We start from the raw sequence: 17,058 nt of genomic DNA, 5'->3' as shown, positions 1-17,058 counted from the left end.
ACTGCGAACCCATCGCTGTGCGTAGCTTTCTTTCCCGCTGTTAATTGTTAGGAATTCAAGTAAAGTATAAGGCCGGCAGAATCGCTTAGCAGATACCTAGACCTCTTTTCTCGGGTTTTCATTGGGGAAATCCCTCACGTGAAGCGCTTTTATATAAAATTTACTTCTAGTTACCTTGATATGTTACGTATTGATAATCAGTGTTTTTCATTGTTGTTGATGGTTCCATGTTGATAGATCAGGCAAAACATAAGATAAATCAGGCACTACAAAGAAATGAAGCGACGAGAACCGAGAACTTCACTGACCAAGTCCGTCTGCTTTCTTTAAATTGTGCGATTCCACCCACCGTGGAACAAGTATTTCAAGTATCCCGCCTCCTCCTTACGATGTCGTTAACGAACAGCATTTTCCAGCATGTATCCCTAAGTATACTCTTCTCCACAGCACACTCGCTTTGATGCTTTAGTGTTACTTCCACATTTCGGTAGAGTAGGCAGCTTACGCAAAAGTTTTTCACAGCAATTTCTACATTACTTTTCGTAGCAGAATCACGGGCCAAAAAAACACTCAGGCTTCCGGGTAATGCAGTTTTCTGGCTTAATGCGTTGACTTCCCACCGACAAGATAATTTCAATCGTTAATTCAGTCGCATCGAGACTCGCATCAACCTTTCTTTCATTCTCATCCAGTTGTGTTCGGAGTCAGCCCAATCGCCAGCGAGCATTCCCACCAGCTAGGGAGAAATGACTTCACCAGACGGGGTCATTCCCATTGGCTGGAGGGAGGTGACGTCACTAGACGGGACTGTTCCCATTGGATGCAAGGCAGCGAAGTCGCCGGACCGGAGTGACGTCACTTCCGGGTAAAGGCATGTCAACAGCTCCTAATGCTTTCGCATTGCCACCACATAATGAGATTAGGGGTTTGTTTTTTTTTTCATCAACTCTTTTCATTCACGTGTTCAATCTTGTACAGTGGTTTGACGCCAAACACGTCGCTCGAAGCAGCGGGCAGATTCGATTAGTTACGTAGAGAGTGCGCGTACGATGGCGAAAAACATGAGGTGCTCTTCGACGGTGAGGTCCTCGAAGAATACGTTGTACTGGGCGCAGTAACCCATGCTGCGCCGGGCGTCACGGGTGCAGGTCTCGATGTTGTAGCCCCCAACGAGCACGCGCCCCGAGCTGGCGGGCACGAAACCTGTGGGGAAAAATTTTCACGTCAAGGGAACAGTTTTGCCACCCCGTAAAGGTTTGAGAGATTGTCTTTAGGACATGCATTTTAGCAGGGTTCGAAATCTTTAAGGAGGCTACGATGGAACATGGAACGGGAATGACACCAGCAATAAGGTGGTAAATAACGAAAAGGTAATGAGGGCGGGCGCTGGCGGGTGCCTTTTTGTGGCAGATATATCACAAAAGATCAACTCAGAACATTTTATCTTAAATAAGTCGGCGCTGGCTGGATCAGGGGTGGGCTTATTGAAAGCAATTTAGAGGATTTTTGTCCTGGGGGTGTGCGTATTATCTTAGGCTTTCGAGTAAAAAGTGAGCAAATCAAATAGTCCATCATAAAACTATTCCATATGAACAGAACCAATTTAGAGCTTACGAGTATAGTTAACGGATAATTGGAACAGAGTAAAAATATTCCGCATCTAAGTTCTGTTCGACGACTGTTTCTAAATCAGGGCCCACTCCAACGGTGCGCACAGCACTAATGCTCATAACTAATGCCCAGTAGGGTACTAATGCTCATAACTGTAGCCTTCAATACTGTGCAGCGCGAAAGGGTTACGCTACGATTACGTATCTCGGCTTCCATGCCTGATTTCGAAGGCCATAACTCGAATTATAGTCTCCCTCATCCGTTGAGATTTGGCGATTGCGTGTTAGCATAAGTCATCAATAGTAAAATCTAATGTTCCTGGGCGTATGACGTGATGACAATAGAGTTTCATGTCCTGTAGGGAGATCAGTGCTGCGTCTTTCGGTAGCTACATCCTTAATTTTGTGGCTTCTAGCGCAGCCTCTATAGCTCAGCTGTTCTGCATGATTATTCGTTCTGTGCGATAATATCCACAAGTAGCAGACAATCACGCCTATATTCAATTGTTATTCGATTGGGTTCGTCTGTGATTCGGTATAAAAGCTTACCTATTCGTTTTCCATTTTGTTTCGAAAAGTACTATTGGCACACACCTATGTCCGGCAGACAACTTAGCCTGGCAGTACAAACCACTGTTTTTCGAAATTATCTGCTGCCTAAATATTTGAACCCAACATTTGCTGACTTGCTACACAGTATATCTGGCGCTGCTGTTCGGAATGCGTTTGTAGTCAAGATCCTACAATATGGGAAAATGCATATAAAATTATGCATACGTACAACCATTATGTATTATTGTGTTTAAATATTATTTATGTGCACAAAAGTACCTTTCTTCTATGTAATATGTTTTGTTTTTCAATGTGTCTTTAAGAACGTATAGTTATGTAGCCATTTCAGTCGTTACAAAACTGCCTCTTTGTAGTGATGGTGAGGCTTGTCAAGCGGTCGCGAGGACTTTTCCTTGCTGCCTTCAGTTTTTAAGTCGTTAGCAACCGTGTCGGCAGATTTGTCCGCATTTCGTCGACACTACTTAAAAAGAAACTGCGTCGAGGCTGGGAATCGAACCACGCCCTTTGGCGTTTGAGGCGGAGACGCTACCACTCCGCCACGATGGCTTTTTTTCTTTATTAACACTCCGCCACGAAGGCTCAAGGTTTGAGCTTGAATAAAGGCGCATCTAATGAATGCGTGGTTTTATAAATAAAATAAAATGAATTAAACATTAAAAATAAGGAAAGAAAATAAGAAATAAAAATAAGAAAAGGAACAAAAACTAAAATGTGAAAAATAAAAGAAAACAATAAACTAAGGAAAGAAACAAAAATAAAATGAAAATTAAAATTCATTTTAATTAAAATTCATTTTAATTTTCCGACCAACCAATTTATTTATTTATTAGTTGATTGATTGATTGATTGATTGATTGATTGATTGATTGATTGATTGATTGATTGATTGATTGATTGATTGATTGATTGATTGATTGATTGATTGATTGATTGATTGATTGATTGATTGATTGATTGATAATGATGTTAATGCTTCATGACCATGATGATGAATACCAGATGGACTTGAACTTCCATTTCTACAATGCCCAAGTTATGCCTAAGTTATCTTTAGGCATAAACAGGGTTCATACTTCGACGGCACACGTTGCTTTGTGGATTATTAGCGCCGATGGGAAAGAAGCGAGAGGTAAGGTCAAACACCAAGAGAACCTGGGTACGACTTTTTCTGCGAATGTGGCCTCTGCAGTGGAGTTTGTAAAGAGCGCACAAATGCTCCCCAATGCGCGCTTTTCCAAATCCTTGAAGTGTAACGGAAATGGAAGAACCGTGCTATCGTTAGCCGTGCTTCTGTAATATAGCTCAGCCCCGACGACACATACGCTTTCCAAAGCAAACGCTTTCGTGCAAACGAGCCGATCGTCGATGAGACAAATGACCCGCAAAGCAGGAACAATATTTGCCGTCAGCCTAATGCACGCACACACAAAACAAAACAGCCTATCGGGACGACAGCAAACATAGGCCAGTAAACCTGTATGCTGTCTCCTTGCCGAAAAAAACAAACAAAAATGGCTATAAAGGGCAATCGAACTTGAAAACTGTGACCTCGTTTCAACGGTTTAACACCGAGCATTTACATTTGTGAGCTTGACAAGTGCTCTGGAAAAAAAGTTAGACAGCGGTTCAACTTTGCCGAATTGAGTTTCACGCATTGAAAGCTATACCTGCGCTCCTCTGCGCGCTATCCTTCTTCCACAGCGTCTAAGTCATGCGCTATGGTTATATATATCCCATGCCTGACGTCACAACTGTGAACTGAATCACGTGACACAACGTGATTACCACGTGGCTTTCTTCCTGCCTCTGCCGACAACTTGCAAGGTCGAAATTCGATATTAAAGTTCAAGGTCAAAGTAAAAGGGGCAAATTATCAAGGTCAAAGGTGGTCCACCTGATTAGGTATATGCGCATAGCAACACTATCCATGACTTATCTCAAGGTCATTTCAAGGTAACTCGGAGGTTCACACCGAAATGCACCTCAACTATAGTAGTGTAGCTTTCATTTCAAGGTCATTCGGAGGCTGATGGCGAAATGCGTCCCAGCTATTGTGGTACATGTAGCTTTCGCTACAAAACGGGCAAAAATGTTTCTCTGGATACTCCCCTGCAGAGCTTAAATCTTGCGGTGGAATCAGTTGATCGGCAGTTACGAGCCTTGACAGGAGGAGACACTCAGTTATTGCTGGAGGTTTGCGACACCAACTTCACATTCACCTCAGATGTTACCATCGGCCGTACGATTTCTTTCAGGCGTGACCAGCTCACCCGTGATCATGTTGAGAAGAGTCGTTTTCCCAGCCCCGTTGTGGCCCAGAAGCACAGTGATCTGGTTGCCGAATATGCGCAGGTTGACGTCATTTACAGCAACCACGCCATCATAGTCCTGCGAAGAGTTGATGTCGACGGTTTAGAGCGACGTTCAGTCATGTGTGCCTTCAATGCACGTGATTAGAGCCGTGTTACTCCGGAAGTCTAGCGGCTATTATCATTTTGCTGAGAAAAGTTCAGCTCCATCATATAATAAGAGTACAGTGCTGCCCAAGGTAGCATGCCTGCTTGGGCCGGCTTTATTAATGGCCAAAGATAGCTGTCGGTAAGTGTCAAGAGACATGAACCGACATGAAACATCACATGAAACATGAAACGTCGCTGGAATCGGAGGTAGCAAGGACATAACGCCTGACTCCATTGACTAAAAAACTATTTCTCGTCCTAACAGTATGCAAGTATCGTGTGAGTATTGTGAAGGAGCCATGTGCATATGTTAGTCTATGTCGCATGAGTCTTTTATGCTTCATTTTGCCGCGGAAAAAATATTTTTGGTGGCACCTGAAGCCTAAGTTTCTGGCTACGACATAAGACTCAGCTGTGGTGTTTTACCGCTGAGAATATCCTTCATAGAGCCGCCACTGTAACCGTATATTCCACTTGCGATACACTCCAGAATTTCAAACAAGTGTCAGTCTTGTTGCTTATGTAGGTCGACATTGTACCTTGCAGGCGTGAACAAGGTTGATAGTCACGGGCTGATCCCTGGGCTCTTCTTCAAAGTTGTTCATTTCATCCGTCCTCCGCGAAGGCACAGGACCAAATGTCATGCTTGGAACCCAGTAGCTGGCCTAGTGAGGAAACAGCACAAATATATTGCTTTAAATGCCACAGTAACCTTCAACGCTAGACCATTCTGATCATTATAGCTGGCCAAGCACTGATATATCGAATCAGGTTATTTCGAAATATTCGCTATAAATCGAACACAGATTATTTCCTTAAAACTCCTGTGCAAAAGTATAGGAAACTCGCGCATTATATCAAACTCCAATTTCGTCGGTTATTCGATATGTCGAACGACGCGTCGCATCTCTGCAAGTGGCGCTTCGCCTAAAGCCTAAATTGAAGCCTGAAGCCTAAACTAAACTATACTAAGTTAGGCCTAGCGGCAGCCCTCGCGTAACGTGTTTTTCTTGCATAGTTGCCAAAGGCGTTGCGGAAACCACCTGTACCTCAAGTATAATTTTTCAAGGCAGAATTTTTTTACCGCAGCACATAGAGGGGACAAGACGCGCTAAAAAGAATTCCGCTTTGAGAACATGAACTAGCTGTCAAACAAATACCGCGAAAAAACTCAATTATACTGAGCAATTGATTTATATTTAGTACACCAGCAACAATACTAGACCTCGGACGCATGTACTTTTCAGCCATTTATTTCTAAAAATGCAACCCCGTTGGTTTCAATGGCATTCATAACTACTTGATGCGAGCCCAGGAAGTGTTTAAAAGCGACGTTTTGCTCCCCATCGGAAGATTACATCACTCCCATCAGTGTGTTCGCTACAGTATCTTACAATATTCCGCAGTTGCCTCACTGTTATTGTCAAAAACGCACCTCATTCACTTTCTATGGCAGTCACTACTCGGTGCCCGACTATAAAAGCAAGCTTTTGCTGTGCATCGTAAGGTTAGACCGTTTACATCAATGTGTTCACAACAGGGTCTCACAATATTGCAGAGAGCACCTTTATGCTGACAGCTCACCTTGAAGGGATAAAAGAAGGACTTCGGCACGCCCGGCCCCATACAAAGCACGTTGTCCAGGTACCAAATGACGATTACTAAGAAACAGTCGAACGTGAAGCCGATGAAGACAATCTCGGCGAGCGTCACGTTGTCCGGAGTCGCTGCGCGGTCGTAGAAGTTGCCCCAGTTTGCTCCGTGCTGGACTGCACGTAGCCAGAGACATGCAAGAGTGATGTTCTGTGATTCTGAATAATGCAATTCATTTCAAGAGTAATGTTCTATGATCCTGAATACAAACAACGCATTCGTAGTCGACTCAAGAAGTTTTCAGCCCTGGTAAAAAGTTCTCAGATCCAAAGGATTGCTCCTGAGCATTGCACGCTGGCTTGTAGCGGACATTCAGTACTTTATATGCTTGAAGGCTGACAGCGAACTTTGTTTTACTGGAGTTTTAGCATTGCAGTTACTCTCCCATACCCAGTAGTTCTGTACGAAAACATTTTTTAACGGGGAAGGGTATATGGGCACAAATTGTTCATATTCAGGTTTCGCTGTAACAATCAATACATCCGCAGAAACCCGTCGGCAGGCTTGAAATTTTCCTATTAACGTTCTTGCTATCTTTTTTTTTTCATTGTTTTTCTATGACAGTCTTAACTGCTCGATTTTGCTATATATCGGAATAATGGAACACATCCTTCAATACTTCGATACGAGTATCTTACAGTTTTGCAGTTTTCAAACTTTTGTCCAAGACTGTTAGACATGATACGGCTGAAGGGTGAAGGCGTTGTCCTTGACACCCTTTGACTTAGACTGCGCATCCAACAATGGAACACAACCTCGGTAAGGCAGTGCACAGCTGCAGAAACGTTACATTTTGCCAGCAATCCTCCGTAACGCCGCTCTGAGAAAGGCCAATGCCAAGCGCTCCTTGCAAATGGCTGCCTTTTCAGCGCATCAGGGCACCTTGCTTGAAACGCAGAATAGTGTTAGAAGCGCTATTAATCTAGCGAGTGAAAATGGTCAGCACCGAACGCTCCGCTCGTGTACGGTACACGCGATTCCTCACCGAACTTCTCGAAGCGCTCCAACACCCGGAAGCTCCAGTGCAGGCTCATGCCCGGGAAGATAGCGGTGAGCAGCTTGTCTTCGCGGGCTATGTAGTAGTAGCCCTGGCCGCCGGCGTGCTCCAAAAACAGGAATGGCATCACGCAGCTGAACGTCCAGTAGAGCATGGCCCCAGCCACGGCGGAGTGGGCTGCGACACAACGGTGGTTGCACTCTTTATTTATTTTATTTTATTTAAAAATACTGCAGCCCCATTCTAGGGGCTGTTAAGAGTGGACAACGTGGTCCTGAGAGCCGGGTGTGTCTCATCGCAAAGCAAGGGATATGACGAGGCCTGGCGCCGGCGGCAGAAGCATAGACGACGACGGCCGGGGCTGTTGCACTCCAAATCACCGAACCTCCGACCCGATCGAAGGACGCTGTCTCCCACGGACCTGGGATAAATTACTGTCAGACGAGTGTCGTCGTTAGGCAAAGATGCGGCGACAGCTTGCGACAGCAGCGGCAACGATGAAAGCAGAGATGCACAGCAGCACGGCGGAAACACCGGTATACGTTGGCCGAGTCGACCTTCGGGTCACCGGACTGGATGATGCTACGCAAGGTCACGCTGAGCGAGGCTGCTAATTGAAAGACGCTGTGTCGAATGGGTCTCGTGCTTCGGCCACACGGCGGGGGAGTTCGAGAAGGTTCAACCACCTGCGAGGAGGCTGCGGGATTCTGCTTTCCCACGGAGGCAACGTACAGAAAACTTGCGGCAGTGGTCAAGGTGACGCATCTGTGTTTGATGACTGTCTTCCCCTTCTCATCCCCCAAGCTGTGAGAGAGCGAGAGCTTCAGCACCGCCCCGTGCCGTGGGTGGTACCGCCAGCGTCATCAATGGCCCATCCGATTGGACAACGTTATTCGAACCAAGTTCCCCAGTCAGGGATCTAGGGAACGCGAACCGTATTTAACGGGATGTTGTTGTGTGATCGGAGGATTCGCATAGCATTGCATTCGATTCTCATCTGTAAATATGTAGAATAAACCCTTCTGTACAGTTTCCTCGATAACGCAGTCCGACATCGTCATTCGGAGCCGGTACCTGTGGGGCTAAACGAGTTAGTCATCTCCAGGACCCCTCCGTCTTCAACTCTGGTTCCAGTGGTGGGATAGAAGCCCCACCTTTAACACTGGTTCCAGCGGTGGGCTTGTGGGCCCCGTTCCCAACACTGGTTGGCAGCAGCTGGGATGGACCGTGCGACATCGTACTTTCTCCACGGGTGAGCGTTTTGGCTTTTGCTAAGGGATTCGCCAGGCTTTAAGATTCAGAGAATAATCTTCACTGGGAATCAGGGCTTTGTCGTTTGAGAGGGGTTATTCTCAAGGCATTGTTGTGTTAGCAGAGCCAAAGCAGAGAAAGCGTTGTCATGGACCTAATGAGGTTGTATAAGTCGGACTTGCTGTTGATATGCGAGGAACTGTCGGTTGAAGTGCCTAGCAAACTAACCAAAATTGAATTGGGCGAATTCATTCTTAAACAAGTCAAGCATAACGATCAGTTGCTGGTAGATACGTGGAATTTGGTACAAGGGGAAAAAGAAAAAGCCCGCAAAGTAAAAGCCGACCAGGAGGCTAAAGAGAAAGCCGACCAGGAGGCTAAAGAGAAAGCCGACCAGGAGGCTAAAGAGAAAGCCGATCGGGAGAAAAAAGCACGTAAGGAGCAAGCTGATCGAGAGTGGGAAAAAGAGAAGGAACGGGAACGGCAACGGCAAAAGTGGAAGGTTGAAATTGAAACAACGAAACTAAAGATATTAGAAGTTCAAAACGAAATACGAAGAAAGGGCGGTAGTGTGAGAGCCGGAACTCCTGAAAGAGCAAGCGATGCTTATGAGATAGGTCCGCAGGTAAGACCCGGAAAGTCTGTGACCGTAGCCGAGTTGGTAAATCGCGACACCACGAGGGAAGTGGCAGAGAGCGTGTGCAACTGGTACGGTGGTCCAAGGGAAGCCGCAGAATCCGAGACCGTGTCCAGTGTAGTTGGACGTAATGCTAAGAAAGAGCATTCCGAGATAGCGTCTCAACGACACGAGTGCGAGGATTCTCCTCCAAGTGAGGTAGCAGTGGCAACGGACAACTTTGTCGGGACAGTTGCGAGCGCGACACTTTCAGTAGAATCGATACAGGCGTCAAACCGGCAGAACCGCGAAAAGGGAGATTTTCCTAGCGAGAAAGGTTGCGAAGTTGAAGCGGAAACCCCTTTTGAGAGTAACAACCGCGGTAAGAGCGAATTGGAATGTCACAGTGGCTTCAGTGGCAAAGGCTCCGGAGAGGCTACCTTGGTAATACTGGCACAAGAAGAGTGCGAGGCTGCCGAGGAAAAGGATAGCCATAAGAGCCAGGCGGGCTCAGTTGTAGCTGAGCACTGCAGTAGAGAGAATGGCGCGCAGAGCGACAGCCAAGCGGGCTCAGTTGTAGCTGAGCACTGCAGTAGAGAGAATGGCGCGCAGAGCGACAGCCAAGCAGCGGGCTCAGTTGTAGCTGAGCACTGCAGTACAGAGAATGGCGCGCAGAGCGACAGCCAGGCGGGCTCAGTTGTAGCTGGGCACTGCAATGTAGAGAATGGCGCGCAGAGCGACAGCCAGGCGGGCTCAGTTGTGGCTGAGCACTGCAATGCAGAGAATAGAGCGCAAAGCGACAGGCACGCGGTAGAGGACAACTCCCAAAGGAATGAGCTAGGGATCTCAGGGGCAGTTTCATGTCCGTCTGTCAGCTGCGTGGAGCTGGCACTCTGCTGCAAAGCCGGAGAGGCCAGTTTTGAATTCGAGGAAAATTTCCAAAGTGCGACGGAAAAACTAGAGATAGCTAGTTGTGATCAAGAAACGCACGCGGTACAGTCTAGGCGCAGAAAGAGAAAAAGGGCAAGAACCAAGAGGAAACGGATCAAATTCAAAGCCCTAAATTCGGATGCGCGGACAGGTGCGAAAGAAGGAAATGCGGTGGAAAGAAAGGCGAAGCCTTCCCGCGTTGCGCCTCGTAAACTTAGGCTTGCAGTTACTGGTCAGGCGGCACGCAAGTCAAAGGCTGACCGCAGTAATGAAAAGGGAAGAGCGCGTCTTCCAAGCAGAACAGGCGCGAAGTGCTTCAAGGGGCATCGGCCTGTAAGAAAGACTAGACCGCGCCGTCGGGACAAAAAGCCAGTTAGAAAAAAAGCTAAGCGGCCCAAGAGATCAGAAAGCGCAAGGTTGCGCGGTACTCAGCGCATGCGAACGCAGGCGTCGAACAACCGAGACGACACATGCAGGCGTGTTCGGCGGGCGCACTTGAAAAAGAATCGTCCTTCACTTTTGGCCCCGCATTCTAAGAAGCGCGCATGGCGAATGAGTAGCCGAGCTTCCTGCTTGGGGCGAGAGAAAGAGGCACCTTCTCGCGCTGGTCACTGCTCGTTGTCCAGAGCCAGAGTCGGTTATCGACATTGTAGGAGCGACCAAGGTTTTCGGAGAGCCTCGAGGGGGCGCGGAAACGACAGGGAGAGTCGGGGATCGTTTTTTTCTGCAGCCTTTTGTCACGAGTTGACCGCAGTACAATCAGTCAAAGCGCGACCCCGGCGGGCGCGTCTGAAAGACTAATCCTTTCAACTCGGCGGCGGGGAGTCAGCTTTCCCCCCCGCGTGTCGATTCGAAGTAGCTGTTTCTTTTTTTATTCCTCTTTTTTTTTTGTGTGTGTTTATGAAATCAGGCAGGGAAAGGCTACTTTTGAGTTAAAACAAGTTGATCGGAGGTTACTGTTTTTTTGTCCTTACCTTAGACAAAGGCTATGGCGTCACTGAGAGAAATCACAGGTGTCAATTTCCCATGCTACCAAGTGATGAGGGCACTCACAGGAGTGCAGCTCGCGTAGAACTACGCTTAGAGTCGCGTAGACGGAGATTTGATCTCTTGATTGACTGACACCTTACGAAAAGGAGCCTCACTGACGTACACTGAGATGACCTAAGAAAACTCTTGAAGGAGCCGAAAGAATGCGCGCGTGTCCCGACCTTTGCTTCGGACCGCTGCCTATGGTAAAGAGCTTAAGTTCAGTGTGACGCCAGTGATAGAGGACTGGGTGCTATTTTAAGTCAAGTTGGCGACGGCCACGAAGAGCACCATGTTCTGTACGTCAGCCGCAGGCTGACATGTAGAGAAGCGTTAAGCGCTTTAGACAAAGAGCGCGCGTTTGGTTTAGGCGGCACAGATGTTGTCGGGTTACCAAAGTCACTTGAACGGCGCAAGGTTCATATTTGAGACTGATCATCGTCTGAAATATGCTTATGACAGTTTTGTCCCCCCAAAAATGGTCGCTTGCTTAGACGGAGTCCTGCTCTCCAAAAACAGAATTTCTCGATGCGTTTCAGGAAGGGAAAACCGCACGGAAATGCTGATGGATTCAGCCGATTGTTGTAGACAGGACTTAGTAGGACAACCTACTGTGTGTTCTTTTTTTTTTTTTTTGGTCCAAGCAGTCCGTCTTTGGCGATTTCATAGGGGAGATTTCGCGCTTTCTCGGCACCAAAATTACGCCAAAATTCAGTCATGTTTTAGTAAACATTTGTTGTCAATGTGGGAAGCCTGGTGGGTCTTGGGCAAATTCCGAGCGCTTGCTTGTGGGTCAGTGCCCTGTCTCGTGGAACAGTCCACTGATGCCATTCTTTGTTGAATGTTCGAGCTTGGATGCCATTTCTGGAAACCAGCCCTTCCACCCGACTCCGGCCTCATCTCTTCCTGCCCAGCGGTCGTGAACGCTGGCCATTCGAGATTTTTCGGGCCGCGGACGAGCTGTTAAGAGTGGACAACGTGGTCCTGAGAGCCGGGTGTGTCTCATCGCAAAGCAAGGGATATGACGAGGCCTGGCGCCGGCGGCAGAAGCATAGACGACGACGGCCGGGGCTGTTGCACTCCAAATCACCGAACCTCCGACCCGATCGAAGGACGCTGTCTCCCACGGACCTGGGATAAATTACTGTCAGACGAGTGTCGTCGTTAGGCAAAGATGCGGCGACAGCTTGCGACAGCAGCGGCAACGATGAAAGCAGAGATGCACAGCAGCACGGCGGAAACACCGGTATACGTTGGCCGAGTCGACCTTCGGGTCACCGGACTGGATGATGCTACGCAAGGTCACGCTGAGCGAGGCTGCTAATTGAAAGACGCTGTGTCGAATGGGTCTCGTGCTTCGGCCACACGGCGGGGGAGTTCGAGAAGGTTCAACCACCTGCGAGGAGGCTGCGGGATTCTGCTTTCCCACGGAGGCAACGTACAGAAAACTTGCGGCAGTGGTCAAGGTGACGCATCTGTGTTTGATGACTGTCTTCCCCTTCTCATCCCCCAAGCTGTGAGAGAGCGAGAGCTTCAGCACCGCCCCGTGCCGTGGGTGGTACCGCCAGCGTCATCAATGGCCCATCCGATTGGACAACGTTATTCGAACCAAGTTCCCCAGTCAGGGATCTAGGGAACGCGAACCGTATTTAACGGGATGTTGTTGTGTGATCGGAGGATTCGCATAGCATTGCATTCGATTCTCATCTGTAAATATGTAGAATAAACCCTTCTGTACAGTTTCCTCGATAACGCAGTCCGACATCGTCATTCGGAGCCGGTACCTGTGGGGCTAAACGAGTTAGTCATCTCCAGGACCCCTCCGTCTTCAACTCTGGTTCCAGTGGTGGGATAGAAGCCCCACCTTTAACACTGGTTCCAGCGGTGGGCTTGTGGGCCCCGTTCCCAACAGGGCTATAGCAGGAGTGGGTACATAAAATGTGGAACAATTCCACGCATACATGGGGACGTTACAAGCATTACAAATATAAACGCTGAGAACAAAAACATTCCATGTTACGACTCCATTGCCGACGCAAAATCAGATATTGATAATGCACGAATGTTACCATCCAAAGAATTCCAACTCTCCACAGTGCGCGGAAAAAAGCTGTATTTGAAAACGTTAGTGCGGGCAAACAAAGGTTGAATATTAAGATCGTGATGGCCCCTTGTTGCAGATGGTTTTGAAAACGAGGTATGCTTACCCTCTGAAAGGCAATTAGCAGAATGGACTATGGAGTGAAGAAGTTTTAAGGACTCAGTTTTTCGGCGGGATGCGAGCGGGCTTAAGTTTAGGGAAGACATGGCAGATGAGGGTGAAAAATGAAAGTCGTAGTGGCGGAAAATACATCTTACAGCTTTACGTTGTACAGATTCTATTTGATCGATTTCCCATTGCTTGTATGGATTCCAGACATTAGAAGCGTATTCAAGAATAGGGCGAATTATAGTTTTGTACATGAGAAAATTGGCTTCTTTAGGAGCATCCCGTACTGTGCGCCGCAAGTAACCTACCTTTTTAAGAGCTTTAGCTGTGATGTAATCGACGTGTTTGTTACAGCAGTCAACTTATTAATGTGATATGGCCCCCACTGTGGCTCGTGGTTATAGTGCTCGGCTGCTGACACGTAACACGTGGGTTCGATCCTGACCGCGGCGGTCGCATTTCGATGGAGGCGAAATGCCAGAGGCACGTGTGCTGTGCGATGTCAGTGCACGTTAAAGAACACCAGGTGGTCGAAATTTCCGGAAGCCCTCAACTACGGCGTCCCACATAGCCCGAGTCGCTTTGGGATGTTATACCCGTGCCATACGGACAGATTTAATGTCATTAAGTGCTTACTGCCTTAGTTTTAATGGCATTCGTGCGGTGCCACACGCATAAATTCAATGGCATTAGCCATACTGCCATTCGCGACCTACTGAGTTCGCCACAACTCATTCGCCCGTGCAATGTGTACTCTCGTTCCCATTCCACACGCAGAAAAGCATGCAGCTTTGTTAGTAACAACTTCCTAACAAGTAGGAAATGGTTAATTCTTAACTTTCAGTCAGGTGAGGCATCTATACCGCATTTTCGATGCGAAGAGCGCCATTTTAACCAGCCTCATTGACAGGTACTATCGACTTATGTGCTCATTAGGAATGTTTCCATTCAGATGAAACTTTTGACTACCTTGCAAGCGTTATCGTCATCGTCACTTTCGATAATGGCATTAAATGTGGACGTGTAGCACCAACTCCAAAAATCATGGCATTAACAAACTTAAGGACTTAAGCATTTACTGCCAGGGCCGCCGCGGTGGCTCAGTGGCTATGGTGCTCGGCTGCTGGCCCGAAAGACGCGGGTTCGATCCCGGCCGCGGCGGCTGAATTTCTTTGGAGGAGAAATTCGAGGCCCGTGTACTGTGGGATGTCAGTGCACGTTAAAGAACCCCAGGTGGTCGAAATTTCCGGAGCCCTCCACTACGGCGTCTCTCATAGCCTTAGTCGCTTTGGGACGTTAAACCCCATAAACCAAACCAAACCAAACCAAACCATTTACTGCCATTTCTTGTGCGCGTGTGGCACGGGTATCAAACTTCATATAACCATTCATGCGAGGGCATCATAAGTGCCATCGGAGAAAAAAACCGCGCGCATTGGCCGCTGCGGTGGCTCAGTGGTTACGGCGTTCGGCTGCTGACCCGAAAGCCGTGGGTTCGATCTGCTGCGGCGGTCGAATTTCGATGGAGGAGAAATTCCAGAGGCCCGTGTACTGTGCGTAAAGCAACTTTTTGCGCTTTGTGCTTGCGGAAAACCACGAGAAGTGCAATAAAGAATCGTCGCATTCCGTATCACAATCTTGCAATCGAGTGGATGTTACGTGCGTGAGACAATGGCACGACGCCACAGACACACACACGCCATAATAAGCGTGCGTTTACCTCATGAGCAGGTCAGTATAGGGTGCTAATGGAAGCCGCGGCCTCACGCAAGCTACAGCTGCCGTTTTGCTGGAAAAACTTGTGAGATAAAAGCCTAGGACTTGGGAAAGACTGGCAGAAAAAGCGTATTGTAGAGCCCTGCAAAAGAAGAATTTTGTTTGTGTTGCGGCGAAGAATACGTTGGGGCCACTTGACCACCTTATCAAAGCTGACGACTTCAAAAGATAATGATACTGTACGCGCGAGCGAGCTAATGTCAGTATCCCTACGTTTTATGTTCTTGGCGATTTTTAGTTAGCGAGCAATCCATCTGCACGTAAAAATCAAGAGGACTTGCCGAACGCAGTGTTCACTTGTGTTCACGAACTTACGGCACATGCCACTGCACGTCTGGCTCTTTTAATGAAAACAACCACCTTCCCAAGAAGCACGGGTAATCGGTCCAATATCGGAAATGTACTGGCAGTGTCCAGTCCTACAAAGAATAACAGTAGGACCATCATTTTCCTATATTGGGCCGATATTGGAAATGTACAGTCTTTGTCAAAAGTAACCAGGCTGCATGGTTAGCTTCTAGCTCGTACAGTGGAGCTCTTACAGCTTCCCTGAAGCTCAAATGGTCGTTAAAGGTAAGAACTGGGGGTCTTCTTACCTTCCAATACCTTTTGATCTTTAGGAAAGCCACAAGGGCTCCACTATACAAGCTAGAAGCAAACCATGCAGCCTGGTTACTTTGGACAACGACTGCACTTGCAACGGCCGGACCTACAAAGGACTACAGTGAAGCCATCCTATCCCAGTATTGGACCACTTACTTACGCTGCTTGGGTTAGGTTCGACAGCACGAGCATGAAACGACAAACATGATAAACTCGCACTGCGTCCATGGAACACCGATAAGGAAGCTGCCACTCACGATTCACGAAGAAGAGAGAGAGGCACATGGCGTGCACCATGCACTGGCTGCAGAAGAACATGAGTATGACGAAGAGGAGCGCGGGGTCGCTGAACTGCATGAACGCCCGCCCTTCTTCGTTGCGCTTGACGCACATGAAGAGCAGCATGAGCGTCACGATGATCAGGTGCATGAAGAAGGCGCTCAGGTAGTGGCTGACCCAGTACACCCAGTCGTTCACGCCCGCCACCCGCAGCATCTCCTTGATGCCTGCGCAGAACCCACGGAGACAGCACGCCGGGGAAGAGTCACGATGCGTAAGGTATACAAGGTTGGGGTTCAACGTGGTTTGAGCCTAGTTATACGAGAGTAAGTTCCGTTAAGCATGGTCTCCACTGTCTCAAATCAAATGTCAAGGTCAAGGTCAGGTATCTATTGGCCATAGTCGTATGATCACGTGGTCATACTATCGTACCTTCGACCATACCACCACGCACTTAAGTTTGGTTTGACCTTTCGAGGCATTGAAGGTCATTGTCGACATTCGGTGCCCTGTCTCAAGTTAGGGTCACGGTCAGGTACCCAATGGTCGTCATATGACCACATGGTCATGGACCATACCTTAGGCCGTACCACCACACAGTTAAGTTCGGTTTAACCTTGTGAGGCGTTGATGGTCATTGTCTCATCCACATCCACTGTTAATTAGTTTCGTTCTACTAAATATGGAAACCATGTAATTCTGATTTTGATTGTTAACCACAATGAGTGCATAGTCCACCACTGTGAGATCATCTGCTCGCTTTATTGCGGCTGGGAGAGCCCTATTGGCACTCCAGCCTGCATCGGGTTTATAGAACTCATCGAATTCGGTGTCTAATTCTTGTACTTGCTGGCAATCGTCATCGACAGGAACGACGGCATGCCCCACATTCGCCATTCATTGCTAGTTCGCGCCGTGTGATTCCAGGCCGCGTGCTGTGGCTCAGCGAATGACGAAGTGCAAGGTAGAAAGAGAATGGGTCGGGAGAGTAATCAAAGCAGTCAGGAAAGGGAGCTAACAGCACCCTTTTATTGTTATAACAATAGCCACAGCAACGTGATTCACACAAAGCA

The 17,058-nt window shown here is 47.9% G+C and overlaps 2 protein-coding genes across 3 annotated transcripts in view; one reads left to right on the top strand and one right to left on the bottom strand.

Annotated features, from left to right (window-relative positions):
• The window catches only part of LOC149332560 (MAP/microtubule affinity-regulating kinase 3-like), a 634,516-nt gene that overhangs the window by 311,123 nt on the left and 306,335 nt on the right, over positions 1 to 17,058 (top strand). The gene's annotated exons all lie outside the window — the stretch shown is intronic.
• LOC149332566 (phospholipid-transporting ATPase ABCA3-like) overlaps positions 1 to 17,058 on the bottom strand; it is a 60,767-nt gene that overhangs the window by 38,618 nt on the left and 5,091 nt on the right. The window contains exons 4-9 of the mRNA XM_089558190.1: positions 15,964 to 16,212; positions 7,281 to 7,469; positions 6,227 to 6,411; positions 5,182 to 5,307; positions 4,454 to 4,571; positions 1,049 to 1,203 (exon numbers count right to left, since the gene is read on the bottom strand). Coding sequence (XP_089414316.1) covers positions 1,049 to 1,203; positions 4,454 to 4,571; positions 5,182 to 5,307; positions 6,227 to 6,411; positions 7,281 to 7,469; positions 15,964 to 16,212 — 1,022 coding nt within the window. The remainder of the gene's footprint in view (positions 1 to 1,048; positions 1,204 to 4,453; positions 4,572 to 5,181; positions 5,308 to 6,226; positions 6,412 to 7,280; positions 7,470 to 15,963; positions 16,213 to 17,058) is intronic.

This window comes from Amblyomma mixtum, chromosome 8, assembly GCF_055824585.1.
Source record: "Amblyomma mixtum isolate Tamu chromosome 8, ASM5582458v1, whole genome shotgun sequence".
Taxonomy (NCBI): domain Eukaryota; kingdom Metazoa; phylum Arthropoda; class Arachnida; order Ixodida; family Ixodidae; genus Amblyomma; species Amblyomma mixtum.
Note: the sequence above shows the minus strand (reverse complement) of the source record. Positions and strands in the feature narration are given on the sequence as shown.